The 16,828-nt window shown below is 40.3% G+C and overlaps 1 protein-coding gene across 19 annotated transcripts in view; it reads left to right on the top strand.

The window, feature by feature from the left end:
* CAST (calpastatin) overlaps positions 1-16,828 on the top strand; it is a 110,445-nt gene that overhangs the window by 28,512 nt on the left and 65,105 nt on the right. For 12 of the 19 annotated variants that reach the window (XM_086694215.1, XM_086694144.1, XM_086694098.1 and 9 more), the window contains exon 1: positions 11,468-11,619. Coding sequence is in view for 6 of the 19 variants with exons in the window: in XM_086694532.1 (XP_086550658.1) it covers positions 4,365-4,436 (72 nt within the window). In the remaining 13 variants the exon portion in view is untranslated. Of the gene's footprint in view, positions 1-4,364; positions 4,437-11,467; positions 11,620-16,828 lie in introns of those variants that run through there. The other 7 variants (XM_086694532.1, XM_086694481.1, XM_086694575.1 and 4 more) reach the window with 1 other exon arrangement.

Here is a 16,828-nt window from a genome sequence, read left to right as displayed (position 1 = left end):
TCGACTGCAAGGGGCCAGTGACTCAGCCAGGCCTGTGACCTGACGTTAGGGATGCGGGGCAGTCTCTTCCTGCCAGTTTCCTTTCTATAAAACTTAAGTTAAACAAAGAAGTGCTCATAATTATTACAACGGGTGTGATTGGTTGGCAAGGAGAAATCTGCCTGATGGCTTTTAGTCTATGGGTTTATAGAAATGAAAAAAAAAATTAACTCAAAATCTGAATTACTATAGTATTGGCATCCTCATTTAATGTCTTAATCTTTTAAAGACTAGAGCATTTCTGTATGTTAGGACAAATGCAGAGTCATAGCCAAGAGAGCTTGTTTAGAGAGTTTCTGCTTTCCGTGAGTGGATGGATTCTGTTCTGTGTGAGGGTAGATCCTGCCCTATCACCAGTTAGTGAATATGCAGACCTAACCAGGTGGGAGAGGTGTTCAGGCCAGAGTGTGATTTCTAAGGACCAGTGCTGATGGTAAGGTAATGAGAAAGTGAGGGTAAAGAAGATACCTGCAAAACTAAGCACAAGGTGAGGTGAAGCCAGAGAACTTTGAGAACTTTTCAGCTGGAGATAAGGGAGGACTCAGGAGGGCTAGATGGTTACCAGAGAAGATCAGGAAGCAGGCTGAAGCTGGAAGAAACCGATGATCTCAAACATACCTGACTCTAGGGTCATCCTAAATCTCTATCACTTCAGTTTAAGTATCTTCATCCAACATCCTATTTCATCTCATACCAAATATGCCTGTGCCTGCCATTCTTCATTTGCTCTAACTTCTTTCAGTTTCTCCAACTTGCCAAGCCCATTCCTATCTTAGGGCCTTTGCACATGCTACTCTGTCTACCTAGAATGCCTCCTCTCCCACATCCCTTATTTCCATGATTGGGTTATTTGTAGTCAGACCTCAATCAAATGTCATTTCTTTGTGTATCCCATCTGGAACAATTCTCAGCCAGTCATTTGCTGTTACGTTACCCTATTTTACTGTGTTTACAGCAGGCATCACTCACTGAAATCATTTTGTTTTTTGTTGACTTATTTAGAGTCTGATTGCTCCTACTGGAATGTAAGCACTATGAGAGCAGGAGTTTTTTTTTCTGCTTAATTGGTCATTACATCCCCACTGCTTAGAATAGGACCAGGCTCATAGCCAGGGTTCAGTAAATGCCTGTCCAATGAGTGAATGAATGAAGGATGCATGAAGTCAGACACAATTGAACAAAGACTGCCAAGACTTATATACAGCCCAAAACATCTGTAATTAAATGTTGGTTACTAACCTGAGAATGAGGAGTCTGATCTGGTTTATGTGTACATTTCTAAGCTTTTTTATTGTGTTTTAAGAAACTAATATAAGGGCTTAATAAATATTAGATTTAGTCCTTTGAAGATTAGGTTATATAGGGTCAGAAGGTAAGGCAAGCTTTGGAGTGACAGGTCCTACCCACAGGAAAGCCAAGAGATCCTCATTTGAGTTAAAAGTTATTGAATTTAAGAAATGAAAATAAAAAGTAAATCTTGAGTTCATATGAAGGGAAAACAAAAATCAGCAAATATATCAAGTTTAAATAGTTATTTTTTTTAACTTAATAGTTTTATAACTCAGCCAAAAACCAAGTTTTTTTTTAATTCTCTTGGGCAAATTCTCGCTGACGCATTAAAGTGGAATTCATTTACAGATGAGGCAGGGTCTGGCATGCATGGATGGGGGCTTTGACTTAGTGGATAGGAGCTGTTGCTAGGGCAGGATTAGAACATGACCTTCCTTGATTATAGTTGAGACCAAAAGCTAATAGCTGGAGTGCGGGGCAGCTATGGCCCACAGGACAGTGGCCTGATCTTTCTGGGCTTCAGTCTCCTCACTGGGAAGTGAGGAGGTTGAAATGAGTAATGGGATTAAAACCAATACCCCATTGCTGTATTCTTGTCTTTATTTCTTAGGTCTGGTACCTTACACTGAATCCATGAATACACTATGACCATCAGAAGCTATTTGTTAATACACTTTATATTTTGAAGGGACTTGCAACCTGGATAAAATTGAGGCCATCCCCTCTTTTCACCATCTCCCATACCACACTCACAACACTAGCTCTTTAGCAGCCTCTTTTATTTCTGTCATGTTTATCTAAGATTCTTTTCTTCCCTTGGCCAATGTTACTGCATGTGTGCTTGGGAGAGACTATTTAGTCCGCAGGCCATGCCTGGGAGCCTGGGACTCCTGCAAATGCCTGTGAGGCCCCTGAGATACCATTTCATGAACACAAGTCCACCCTGTTGCCTCAGTGACTTTCCTGAAGTGCTTGAGTGTGGTCAGCCAGTGGATTCAGAAACATGATACTTTGAGGACAACAAGCTAGGTTTTGACTTTTCTGCTTCCTAAGGTAATATTTAACCTGCAGGAAGAAGCGGCTTCAGCTCAAGAGTCCGTGACAGGCATTTAAAAAAAAAAAAGTAAGCAGTATGACTCTTGCTAAATGTTAACAAGTTAAACCACATTGCTTTCAATTATGTATGTATGTATTTACTTATTTATTTTGAGAGAGAGGGAGAGAGAGCAGGGGAAGGGCAGAGAGAGAGGGAGAGAGAATCCCAAGCAGGCTTCATGCTGCCAGCACAGAGCCTGATGTGGGGCTTGAACTCACCAACCATGAGACCATGACCTGAAGCAAAATCAAGAGTTGGATGTTTAACCAACTGAGCCACCCAAGCTCCCCTCAATTGTATGTTTTTAAAATTTTTACCATATAGACATACAACTTTTTAATATATTATGTATCAGCATTATTGCCCTTCCTATATTCAATGCTCATAGTACATTATTCACATCTTATAGATGTTGGAGGATAATCGATTTGACATTATAAAACTGGATAGTTCACAAGCTTGCCTCTTTGAAATATGGATATTCGTAAGAGATATATCAAGGCCTTGTTGAGAAAGAAGCTGTGTATTTTACCTTTCCTTTTTTCTCCCTCCATTTAATGTTCTTTTTCAGTTAAAATAGTATAGTTTTGTAAGAAAATACAAAAAAGCACAAAGAAGAATATTTTAAAAAATTGCTCTTAACTGCACCATCAGAAAATAACCTCATATGAACTTCAGTGATCATACTGTACATACTATTTTATAAGCTGACTTTTCTTTATAAAAAATATGAATAACGTTTTCATTTAATGAAATGTTCTTCTAAACATGATTTTTAATAACTGCATGATATTTCATCCTGTAGCTGTCTATAACAGACTTCTATTGTGGGAGGCAGTACAGATAGGTAAGAGAACAGGGTGTGAAGCAGACGTCCTATTTCTGACTAGCTGTGACCATCGCTGAGTTATGGTTCATCCCATTCCTCAGTCTCCTTACCCACAAAATGAGGATAAAAATAGGACCAGCATTATACCGTTTCCTGTGAAAATTAAGTAGGTTATGACACATGGTACTTAAAACACTTAGAGCACTTACAGTAATGCTCTAAATAGATACTCTTACTGAAGTATTATTACTCTATTTTTATCTATAATTCTATTATTCTAATGGAATAATTGCCTGGCACATGGTAAGTACTCAATAAATATTCATTATTATTACCTATATTGCTTTCAGCTTTTTGATCTAATAATACTGTGAATATCTTTGAAGAAAAAAAGGCTTTTGCTTTCTCTTCTTACTTCCCTAAGATAAACTTTTATTTTTTTTTTTTAAATTTTTTTTTTCAACATTTATTTATTTTTGCGACAGAGAGAGGCAGAGCATGAACGGGGGAGGGGCAGAGAGAGAGGGAGACACAGAATCGGAAACAGGCTCCAGGCTCTGAGCCATCAGCCCAGAGCCCGACGCAGGGCTCGAACTCCCGGTCCGCGAGATCGTGACCTGGCTGAAGTCGGACGCTTAACCGACTGCGCCACCCAGGCGCCCCATGAGATAAACTTTTAGAAGTAGAATTCTGTCTTTGCGACTTATTGCTAAATCACCCTCTGTAGAGGTTGTGCTAGCATGCACTGTCTATAGTGCTGTAAGAGAGAAAGCCACCCACTCCACAGCGAGTGAAGTTGTTTCCAGAAGTGCTTCATGGTGGAAATGGCAACTTCCCATGAGGATCTTTGTAGTTCTCCAGAATCATTCACTATTGAATAATTGGGATTTATTCAGCTTCCTCTTCCTTTTCAGTGTTTATATAGTCTTCAGACAAAGATGAACAATTTAAAAACATTAAAGTTTAAAAACATTAATTTTTGTGTGCTTAGTATATTAGTCTGAAGTTTGCTTAAGAAAATATTTGTATTGATATGAAAATTTAACTTGTCTACATTGTTAGGATGGTTTACCCCAGTGAAACTAAAATATATACTTTCTTATTTTTAAGAAAAAAGCAACAAGCCTTGGGAGCAGTCAGCCTTCCAGAACCCATGCTGGTGGAACAGCCCCGGCCACCAAGGTCAGTCATTTCCTGAGCATGAAAAGACTCCTGCTCTACAACAGGTCTATCATTAGTGGGTGGAGTCTGTAGAGAAGGCAAATAGTACTTGTATATCATGGTAAGTTTTGAACAAAGTATCCTTTCTATGCTGGGGGTGGGGAGGAGAATGTAATTTCTTAGTAATGGTTTGAACAATTTAAAACCTAGTAAAATCATTGATTCTACAATTTTTCTTGGCATATAATAAGTGTTCAGTAAATATTCTTATCATAATATCTATAGATAATATTGGACTTTTACACATAATGTAAGTATAAATACAGCACTTTCACTTCTTCAGAAAATAATTCAGATTGTCTTGATGAGCATTAGCCACACTAGGCTCTCTGCTAAATGCTCTGTGTAAATACCTCATGTATTCTTTTATTAATGTTGTAATTATTATTCCTTTATACCTGAGGGAGTCAGGGCCCAGAGAGGTTAAGCATCCTTGATAAGATTGCAAAGCCAGTAGGATAGAACAAGGGTTCAAACCCAGGCTTCCTGTTCAGACAAGGTCCTCGACACCACTGGACGTCAGAAGCTCTAATGGAGCATTCTTTGGTAATATAGCACTTGAGAGCTTTGCAACTTATAAAAATCACTGAAACAACACATTTCAAGACAAAAAACTACAATTTTAGTTAGTAGTTTTCAACATTTAAATAGTTTTGTTCAGCCCATTTCAACTTGTGATCTTCCAGTATGTCTGAGATCATCAAAAACATTATTTCAGGGCTATCTATACAACTACTTATTTTTTTAAAAAATTATTTTGAATGTTTATTTTTGAGAGACAGAGAGGGGACACAGAATCAGAAGTAGGCTCCAGGCTCTGAACTGTCAGCACAGAGCCCGATGGCAGGGCTTGAACCCACAAACTGCGAGATCATGACCTAGGCTGAAGTTGGACGCTTAACCAACTGAGCCACCCAGCCGCCACTATTTATTTATTTTTAAATGTTTATATATTTATTTTGAGAGGGAGGGGCAGTGGGAGAGGGAGAGGGAGAAACCCAAGCAGGCTCCATGCTCAGGATGGAGCCTCACACAGGGCTCCATCCCACGACCATGGGATCATGACCTAAAGCCTAAATCAAAAGTCAGACACTCAACCTCCTGAGCCACCCAGGTGCCCCTACACAACTATTTTAAATAAGCATTTTTCCTTTAAAACTAGTCTCTTTTCTATGGAGGTCTGCATACTTTCTCATATAGGTTACTTGGCTTGGTTAAGAGTTAATGTTTTAAATGCTTTTTGGAGCCCCAGCTGCTCTCCAGGCCCTTAAAAGGTGCCCAAAACAAAATCCAGCTGAGAAATGAGAAGAAGCTGGCCACAGAGTTGAACAGATTCAGGAGCACAGCCTCAGTGCTAACTATGGGTAAGAGGACTTCTGCACAGCAAAACAAACCCAAGTTGCCTCTTTGCCACTTACTCTTAGCAAGTTTACCTATCTCCAGTGAGCTTCAGTTTCTTCATGTATAAAATGGGGATAGGACTTCTTTGGACAGATCTGCCAAGAGGCTTCAATGTAATAAAATATTTAAAACACATAGCCCTCAGCCTGGCATTTCGTAGGTACTGGGGAAAATGTATGTCAGCTGTGACTACTCCTGTTAGCCTCACACTCTTGTTTGAATGTCTAAAACTAAAAAAGATGTGCCACTGGCACCTGGGAAGCTGGGTACGTTAAGCGTCTGACTCTCGATTTTGGCTCAAGTCACCTTGTTTGGCTGCGAGTTGTGAGTGTGCAGATTGTCCCTCTCTCTCTGTTTGGGATTCTCTCTCCCTCGGTCTCTGCCCCTCCCCTGCTTGCTCTCACTCTCTCTCTCAAAATAAACAAACACTTAAATATATATATATATTAAAATATATATATATATATTAAAAAAAATATATATATATAAAGATATTTATATATATATAAAGATTTGCCATATATGTCCTGTCTTTTATAGAATTGCAACCTTTATTTAACTTCTGCTTAAATTATGCCTCCACACATGAGAAGCCTCGGTAGAAAACCCCACCCCTATGAGATTTGGTGGATCAAGTGGAGATGGTTTCTAAAATTTGGGATTATCTAAACTCTTGGTGGGGAGGTGTTTAGTAGACTGTGGAAATGCACACCTAGTCACTCATTCAGAATTCTGTAAAGAATTTTGGCATCTTCCCCAAACCCTGCTGTGTCTCCGAAAGTTGAGGGAGGGAGTGTAGCTGGGAGGTGGAGGCATTTTAGCCACATATTTAGTGTTTATTTAATGTCAAACTTGACATTCTTTCCTTAGCTTCTAAGACATTGTCCTCTTTGTCCTCTCTCCTGTTGCACTTTCCTGACTTGCTTTGCTTCAGCAGTTTCCTGAATATTAGTTTTCCCCAGAGTTTTATTCTTCACTCCTTTCTTTCTCATATCTTTAACATTTATAGATTATTGGAAGATTATATATATATATATATATATATATATATATATATATATATATATAAATCACTTCTGCTTTGATGCCCAATTGAAAGGGCTTTAACTCAGCCGCATCATCACTTTTTTTAAAAAAAGGTCATTCCCATGTATCATTTAGAAAAGCTGGCATAATAGCACTTGTGATCACTTGAAGCCTTTTATTATAAGTTAATTATAATAACACACACAGGCAACATAGTATTACCCTGACAGATGAGATGACAAAATAGTAGATATAATTGGCAGGGAGAATTAGTTTTGGTTTTCTTGATTCTTGATGTACTGAACTTGAAAGTTAAAATAAGTGATAATTTCACCATTATAAAGAAAACTTTATAGCCCATCTTAAAAGTTAAATATTTAATCTGAAACTAATCATAAGCTGTGTGATCTAGAATGGATACCATGTATTGCAGAACTATTTTACGAGGGTTCTTACAAAATGAGTAATTATGTACACAAATAATATCACTGCCATGCAGTTCTGTGCTTGGAAGATCCAAAGCACTTAAATGACATAGACCTTTCTAACTCCAAATAATTATTGTAAGAAGTTTAGCACTTAAAATTCGATTTTTGGGAAATTAATAATGAGGACTAATGAAGTTGCAGAAATTATTTATGCTCTTAGTAACGCCAGTATGAAAATAGTTGTGATTTGTAATCAGTCATGCAACTATTGCTGGACGAGTTCTCAGGCAGCATGGATAGTAACCATGTCCTTGTTCAGGTGAAGAAACTTGCTTTAGGAATGTGTCTGCAGTAGGATCACCTGGGTGGCTCAGTCGGTTAAGTGTCTGACTTCCACTCAGGTCATGATCTCATGGTTCATGAGTATGAGTCCCGATCCAGCTCTGTGCTGACAGCTCAGAGCCTGGAGCCTGCTTTGGATTCTGTGTGTGTCTCTCTCCTTCTCTCTCTGCCCCTCCCCTGCTCACACTCTGTCTCTCTCTCAAAAATAAATGAACAATAAAAATGAAAAAAAAAAAAAAAAGGAATGTGTCTGTAGTAGACTACAGCTATTAAGAAGATATATTGGCTGAGGTTATTAGTTCCAACTGGACTCCACTCTATTTCAAACCAAAAAAGGGATTTCTTTTTTTTTTTTTAATTTTTTTTTTCAACGTTTTTATTTATTTATGGGACAGACAGAGACAGAGCATGAACGGGGGAGGGGCAGAGAGAGAGGGAGACACAGAATCGGAAACAGGCTCCAGGCTCCGAGCCATCAGCCCAGAGCCTGACGCGGGGCTCGAACTCACGGACCGTGAGATCGTGACCTGGCTGAAGTCGGACGCTTAACCGACTGCGCCACCCAGGCACCCCAAAAAGGGATTTCTTAAGGATTGGCGGGTAGCTCGTAGAGATCCCAAGGACTCCAGCAGAAGGAATCTAAATCTTCACAGCCAAGAACCATGCCCAGGCTCATCTTGGGTGCTTCCTGTGCTACCACCACAGCTCAGCACCTATGGCATTTAGGACCAGATGCCAGAAACTCTGCCAGTGCCAATCTTGAAGACTAATAGGCCTTGTCATACACAGATTTCTTGGTAGGCAGTGGTCTCTTCACATTGTTCACTTCTAGCCTCATTCTTTTATGGCATATGTAATTGACCAGCGTAAGTCATGTGCCTCAACTCTGCTACAAGGGACCCTGGGGATGTGAGTGCTCTGGATTCTGCTTTGGGAAGGTGCATATTGAGTAGGTAGGTGGGAAATTTATAAATACATAGTGAGGGTTTTCAAAGGTGTGGCCAGCTGCCAACTGACAAACATCTAGGACAGAAAGGAAAACAGGAGAACTAACTGAACCATGATATGTTGCTCAGCTATATTAGAGGGAGAAAAAAAAAACATAAAAGGGGCTCCTGGGTGGCTCAGTCAGTTCAGCACCCGACTCTTGTTTTTGGCTCACATCACAATCCCAAGGTTGTGGGATCGAGCCCTGCATCCAGCTCTACAACTGTGCATGGAGCCTGCTTGGGATATTCTCTCTCTCTGCCCCTCTCCCCTGCTCTCTGTCTCTCTCTCTCTAAAACAAACAGTCAAATGACGATACAAACAACATTTCCTCCAGCTACAGGAGAGATTTGTGAAGGAATAAGCACCCACAAAGAATTCTTTTGTGATTTTGCTTCTGGTTTTGCCATAAATAGCTGTGTTGGCATTAAATATCCCTCTTCTCAGCTGCTAATTTTCTCATCCATAAGATTAGTGAGAGGCTGGAAAAACTATGTGTATTCTGGCATTCAGTGTCAGCCTCACCCCACAGTATCCTTGGACCATATGTAGTTTGGGAGATGACTCTGTGTGTTAATAAGTAGGCAAACATGTTTATTTTAAGAGTTATGCATGTATTTTAATGTGCTTCAAGATAAACTAGCACTTCAAACTCATGATCCCAAGGATAGTTTTAAGACAGGCTAAAGGTTAAAAAAGTAAATCTATTTTTTAAATATTAAGTAAATATAATATAGCCAATTACAAATATTATAGGCAATGCACAAGTAACCATTTGGAAAACAAGATTCAGAGGAGTAATTGTCATATTGTAATATTCATATTGAATCAGTGGGGTTTTTATTGAAATGAGATTCTGATTCAAGAAGTCTGCAGTGAGGCTGAAATTCTGTTTTTCTAACAAGCTCCTAGTTGCTGCTGCTGCTGGTCTGGCAACCACACTTTGAGTAGCAAGGACGCTGAATTGTTCTGATTGTGGGCAGTTTAGACTGCCTGTACCTTAGATTACATAAACATTGCTTGGAGAATCTGGTTTAAATACAGATTCTCAGGTTCCCAGTCAAGAATTCTGATTCAAAGGGGTAGGGTGAGGCCCAGGATTTTATTTAGTTAATACTTACCCCCAGATGTTTCAGATGCAAAGGATCTGAGGACCACACTGGGAGAAAGGATGAATCTCAGGGATTGGGCAGCCAAAGCACATCAGGAAATAATGTCCCTCTTCATTTCTAAGAAAAGGGGCCACTTTCTGTACGTACTGTAGTATAAGACTCTCTGAAAAATTTATCTCATAACATGTAATTACTTATCTGCATTCTTCAGTCGTATAGGATCCCTCACCTCCGTTGAGGGAGATGTGCTAACCCTGGGGCTATGTTACCCAGGATGCATCCCTTTTGGGGTGTGGCCCAAATAAGTCATCCTGTGCTGTTTTTGTCATAGGAGGAAATGAATGTTAGTGAAACCTAGATGAGCTGAGGTTTTGTTTAAAAATTTTTTAAAGGAAAGAAATTACTAATAGTAAAAAAAAAAGGAATTTTTAAGCTGTATTTTCATTGGGAATAATTTTAAGGACAGGGTCTTCTGTTGAGGGAATTATAAAATATTAGAGTTGGGGGCACCTTGGGTGGCTCAGTCGGTTAAGTGACTGACTCTTGATTTTGGCTCAGGTCATGATCTCACGGTTTGTGAGTCTTAGCCCCATGTCAGTTTAAGTGATGACAGTGCAGAGCCTGCCTGCTCAGGATTCTCTCTCTCCCTCCCTCTCTGCTCCTCCCCCACTTGTTCTCTTTCTCTCAAAATAAATAAATAAAATAAAAAAAAATAGAGTTGGAAGGGTGCTTACTTCACCAGCTTTAGTTAACAGAAGTAAGTGAAAAATGAAAATCAATAAGGTGGCTGTGAGGGACACCTTGCAGAGGAAGTCAGGAACCTCACCTGCTCTGGCTTCTTGGTGTGGGTATAAAGCTGTGCAGATGACCTCTCTGCCTTTTTCATGCCAGCTGGCAGTCACCTCTGCCTTGGCTGGATGCACCGTTGAGTCACTGCTCAGCTGTCAGTATCCAGGCCTGAGGTTTCTTTTCTCCAACCACTGACCACCCTCTCCTCCTCCAGTCACACCCCAAGTTCAGTGTCCAGAGTCTTTATGGTGACTGATTTGTGACTTTGAGAAAAGTTGGCTTTCCGTATTTCTTTTAAAATTTCATAACTCTTCTATTAACACCATCATTCGTTCTGTATTTATTACTTGCCATTCTTTTATAATAAAGAGCATTTCCTTTCCATTCATTCATTCATTCCATTCATAGTAATACGGACCCATGACTTATTTTATTCATTGGCTTAAAATCCATTTTTCTTATTACTTATTTTGATATTTTTAAGTATAATAATGGACGATAATTTAGTAGAATTCTGATTCTGTTACACTGCTTTTTAAAATATCCATTATACTATTTGAAATGTATTACGAATCCCTGGTGATGGTCATCAGTAATTTGCTTTCTACTTTAAAAAGAGATATTTGGAGCGTGTATTTGCGAGAGCACCCCACTTCGCTCGCTCGCTTATTTTGGTGGAGTCACAGGGTGACTCCTGGGAGCGGTAGATCTCTGCCATCAGCAGGGACTGTGCACCCCGCGCGTGGCCTGCATCACCCTCGGCGTTATCAACGCAGCCGGCTTCCCGGATGCCTACTCAAGACAGGTGGGCGGGGCGGGCGCGTTCCTCCGCTGAGCTGCCCGGAGCTCAGGGGCGGTGCCACCGGGGGAGGAGGGCGGGGAGCAGCGTGCGTCGCGTCCCGGGCCCGCCCCGCCTCGCCCCGCCTCGCCCCGCCCCACCCCGTGCGTGCCTGTGGGCCGAGGCTCACAGCAGAAACCGCGGGGGCCGAGCCCAGCCTGGAATGCAAACGTCCTGAAAACCCAGCTGAAGTCTCTGGGCCCGGGGGGGTCGGACGCAGAGTGAGTACTGATTTCGGCCGCTGGCCTCCAAGGCCGCGCGTCTGCTTCCCAGGCGAGCGCCCGGCCCTGCGCGACCCCACACTCGCACGCTGCCGCTGGCTCCCGTGGTTTGGACCCGCGCTCCTACCGTCTTTTGACCCTAAAGATGCGTTTCTTTCCACATGGGCTCTAAGTTAAATTGTGTTATTTGGTCACCCCTCCCTCCCTGTAGGTAACACCGTTGCTGTCTCTTCAGCCGGAATGTGTCTGGTGACCGGACGCGCGGTTGGGTTACAAAACCAGGGATTTGTGTGACCCGGGGGAAAAAAAATGCACACAAGAAAAGCAGCAGCTATGTTAATTTAGTTTGGCATTTTTATTTCTATGGTGAGGTCCCCCCTCCCCCCTCAGCCCTGCCCTCATTTACTGTGCTGACCTCCGTTTTAGAGAATGAGCTCACTCTGTATAACCTTTCCATGTACCTGATACATTCTGGGTGTGGTGTGGCATGTGTTGTAACATGTTTTAGTTCTCTATTTCCTTGAACACAACCTAAGACTGTGGTCAGATAACATCACTGAGGGGTACTTTGTGTCTGTCTTTCAAGAATGCAAGGTGTTTTCACAGAGATTTAACAATCTCTTATGTACTGTTAGGGTCCTAGTGTTCCTCAGTTAGAAATGGGGAGAGGCTAATTCTTTATTCCTATTTTACAGCTTGAGAAAACGAGGCAGAGGGTTTAGGAAACTTGCTTAAGGGGCAAGACCTTGGGTTCTCTGACTAGTCTTGTAGGAGCCCACCTATACAGCAGAAGAACCAGAATGCTCCATCAGCAGCTCTGGAAAGTTTCTGCTGAGATGTTTTGTGGAGCAAAAGCCTCTGCATTGCAGGGAAGGTCAATAAGGAGTGGCATCGGGTGTCCAAAGGAGGAAACTATTTTCTAGTAAATAAATATCAAGTGCCTCTTCCTGATGTTTGTGGGCACTGACTTCAACTTTTGCACACTGAGTTTTTAGTATTTAAAAGGATGATTGTTACTGGGAATGTGGTGGGGAGGGAGTGATAATTGGGGTTCCGGGAGACAGTATAGAATTAAAATGAAGTAGTGACATTTAGCAAAAATCATGCTGAAGTCGGAAAGGCTGTATCTGCTGACTGATGGAGCAAAGGGTAAGTGGCCAATAGCAATGAGGGTGGAGTGGGAATCCGTGTGTAGCAAGGACCCTTGATGTCTATTATAAACAAGTGAGTTTTGCAAACGACACTGGCAGTGTTTATGAAGCAGCACATCTAAGTATAAATGTTAGCTGTGGTTCAGTTCACATGCTTTAAAAAAAGATTCCTAGTGCACAAGAAGAGTTGATTATAGTATGAGTGGTTAATTTAGTTCCTTGATTGTTCTCTGAATTGGCCAAAGAAGGGTTCCTGTTGATCTTTTCTATTTGATAAAATCGATCTTATTTTTCAATTCAATAAATATTTATTGAGCACTTACTATGTAGAAGTAACCGTGGTAGATGCTATGGTGGTCCAGATAGGTGGATCCTGTCTTTAAGTGGCTCACAATATAGGAACGAGCTAGCATTCTAAGAACAAAAAAATATATACCTAAATGAGACAGTGTAACCAATTGAGACTTTACTGTGTGATAACTTTTCATGCCTGAAACTCATTTTTTGGAAAATATTTTATAGAGACCTGTTAAATATGTCCTGAGAAACTATAAAGCATGGTAGTTAAGAGGTCAGGCTCTTACTTTTTTTAATCTGTAAAATGGGCATAATAAATGAGGATCGACCTCATTGCTACATTATCATCACATTATGTGGTGCTCAGCTCATGTCTAGAACATAGTAATTTTCACTAAATGTAGCAGTAACTATTACTATTCTGTTCCTCTACAGATTTACTGATCTGTTCTTGTTCTGAAACCTATTATGGCCGCTTTCTAATAATTTATTATTGCCTAGTATAGGCAGGAGAGCACTAGTCCAACAACATCACCTTGTGAACAGTAGGATTGTACATGGCCTCTGTCCAGATCTCCAATGTCCATGTATATGGACTAGCTCAGAAGTCCGTATGTCCTACGAGATATTGCAAAGTACCATTAGAAATTGGAAATAATGGGACTGAGCAATTACAGCTTTCCATAAAAATAGGGTGTCTCATTTGTTCTTAACCAGGGGAGTTAGCAACCAATGAAAGGGTATTTTAAAATGTGTGAAAGTGCTTTTGGTGATGCTTTAGCATTCACTGGGAGCAAGACAGTCCTGCTCACTTAAGAATTGCCAGCCCCCCAAAATAGAATTGTCAGCCCAAATGCCAATAGTACCCTGTTGAGAAACATTGGGTAGCTGACATTTTTAAGTTAAAAGCTATTCACATAGGGGCACCTGGGTGGCTCAGTCAGTTAAGCATCCCACTTCGACTCAGGTTATGATCTCACGGTTCCGTGGGTTCGAGCCCTGTGTCGGGCTCAGTGCTGATGGCTCAGAGCCTGGGTTCTGCTTCAGATTCTGTGTCTCCCTCTCTCCGTGCCCCTCCCCCACTCACACACTATCTCTCAAAAATAAAAAGTTAAAAAAAAATTTAAAAAGTTATTCAAATAGAAAACATGCAATGCAGTTGTTGGTGACAAGCATTGTACTTTCCCAGTATGCAGATTATTAATTCAATATATCAGAAAAAACTATAGGATTTCTCTTACAAGGTCAGACACGTTGGTGCAAAAACACATATTCCAGGTTTATATAGTCTTCCAGATGAGAGTATTGCAAGTTATAATGTAAAAGAAGATACAAAGATATATATGTATACAGAAGAGCATAGATTGTGGGTTTTTTATTTAAACCAGACCAACCAATTAGTTCACATTTGGGAAAAAGTAAGTAGTTCCACTAATTAGTAATGATACCTTAAACATTTATTGCCGATGGATTCCTGAGGAATGAAGAATGTAACTGCCATCTAAGTAATTAGATGAAATCTAATTGCAGATATTTGTTAAAGCACTTTAAAGAAAAGGTTATTGGTCTTCAGACAGAGAATGCAGGGCAATAGGGTAATTCCAGACTAATCCATAGCAGTAGGGGTCTCCCAATCCTTGTCTGGGATGTGCTGCACCCCCTTTGAATTCTCTAAGACAGTGTTTCATGCTGTGTAGTCTGGAGAGCATTTGCATCAAAGTCACCTGGGATGCTTAGTTAAAAATGGAAATTTCCCAGGCTCTATCTCAGATGTACCTAGTCAGAATCAATGAGAAATCTATGGCTTAATGAGCTCTCTAGATAAATTTGTACACCTGTAAAGTTTGCTAACCACTATTCTAGGAAGTAAGTTGGACTATACAGAGCCTTTATATAAGTTGTCTTCTTCTGGCCTTAGCAGTACAGTAAAATCTCAGTGAATTTACTAAAAATTCTAGTTATCCATAGGAGCTCCAACTTCTGAATCATAGTGAGGCTCTGAACTGAACTGGTTAACATTTGTGATGCACAAGCAAGGGCCTAGACCAATTCCATTTCACTCAAAATTGCCCCAAGAGATGGAGGCCAGTTTAGTATGTGAGTGTACCCTTTGGACTCCATAAACTCTGGATTCTGTAATGGGTTGAGGTCCTCTGCACAAGTGACATAAGTATAAAGACCTAGGTTAGATCTTGGAGCCTCTGGAGTTGCTCTGAACAGAGTTGTTAGTAGAGGGGCAGAGAACTGTTCCCACAGAGAAACCAGGGGCTCAGTCTACTGTGTCGTGTTCCTTTATCATCTATACTAACAGGGTGGGCAGAAAAAGTAGAAAGTCAGACAATTTGTACACGTTTCAGTTATGTGCTTTTTATATGTCCTCCTTATGAAAATAGAAAATTGTCTTTATATCAACATGGTAAATCTTTTTATATAACTCCATTAGTATGGCTAGTCATCATGAGAATCCTGGAATATAAATATTTTCCTGCTAAAATATATACCTTGAGTGCTTTGACACATCCATCTTTTCATAATATTGTATTTACAGAGATGTATCAGAGAGCTTGGTCTACAGCAGCAAATTGAAATGAGAAGCCAGAATTTTAATCTTCCAGGGTTCTTCTCTTTTTATATTCACCGTCTATTTATCCCTGTCTTTATTTATGTTAAAATGTATCCATTATGTCTATCAATTTGGAATAGGAAGGGCTTCTTCCTTCAATATTCAGACTAATTTTTTTAGGCATGCACAATGTATTTTAAATGTTTGAAAGCCTTCACATGTTTGAAAGATGGGGAATGCATGCTCTACTTTGTCACAAAGCCCATTACCCTCTCTTCCTGCTGACCTGATAGACTTATTCACAACACCTGGCACATATTTTCCTTTGAATTTTAGACCCCAGTCTACAAAGTAAGACAAATATTATTTTCTGAAAATTCAATTAGTTATTTGAAAATTGCATCCTTGTATTATCTACATGTATACATATGTGTGTGTGTGTGCACACGCACATACTTAACAGCTGAGCTGTATACTGAATGTGTATTTCATTAGGAGTTTCTCTATAGGTCAAAAATATTTGCCTTTATTTTTTTTTTTATTTTTTTTTTTAAATTTTTTTTTTTTCAACGTTTATTTATTTTTGGGACAGAGAGAGACAGAGCATGAACGGGGGAGGGGCAGAGAGAGAGGGAGACACAGAATCGGAAACAGGCTCCAGGCTCTGAGCCATCAGCCCAGAGCCCGACGCGGGGCTCGAACTCACGGACCGCAAGATCGTGACCTGGCTGAAGTCGGACGCTTAACCAACTGCGCCACCCAGGCGCCCCAAAAATATTTGCCTTTAAAATGACAGCAGTATTGGGATTAGTGATGTCTATAGCATACTCTTGACTTAGAACATAAGAAAGGTGTTCCAGAGGTATAATCACAAGTATCGAGTGTCCCTGAGTTTTAAAACCATAGATTGGAGAGGACAGATATTCTTGAGGTATGGCAAGGCTGTCTTTTTAGGGAACATCTAGGCTCTTCATTAACCTGAGCTGGCAATATCAGCACCAAAAATCTTCCTTTAAAAACTGGCTGGAAAGTACTTTTGCAAAACAATTCTGTAAAACTATCCTGGTATCTTATGTAGTCTGATTCCTTCCTTTTAACCTAATGAAAGTATGAAAAGACTAAGTTTGTCACCAGGAAGAAAGTGCCAATAGATAATAGATGGTAGAAAACAGTGGTTATTTCATTAACCCACTATCAA

The sequence above is a fragment of the Puma concolor genome, chromosome A1, assembly GCF_028749965.1.
Source record: "Puma concolor isolate L17-30 chromosome A1, mPumCon1.1.hap2, whole genome shotgun sequence".
NCBI classification, from domain to species: domain Eukaryota; kingdom Metazoa; phylum Chordata; class Mammalia; order Carnivora; family Felidae; genus Puma; species Puma concolor.
The sequence above is the reverse complement of the archived record's forward strand: the minus strand, read 5'-3'. Positions and strand labels throughout refer to the sequence as shown.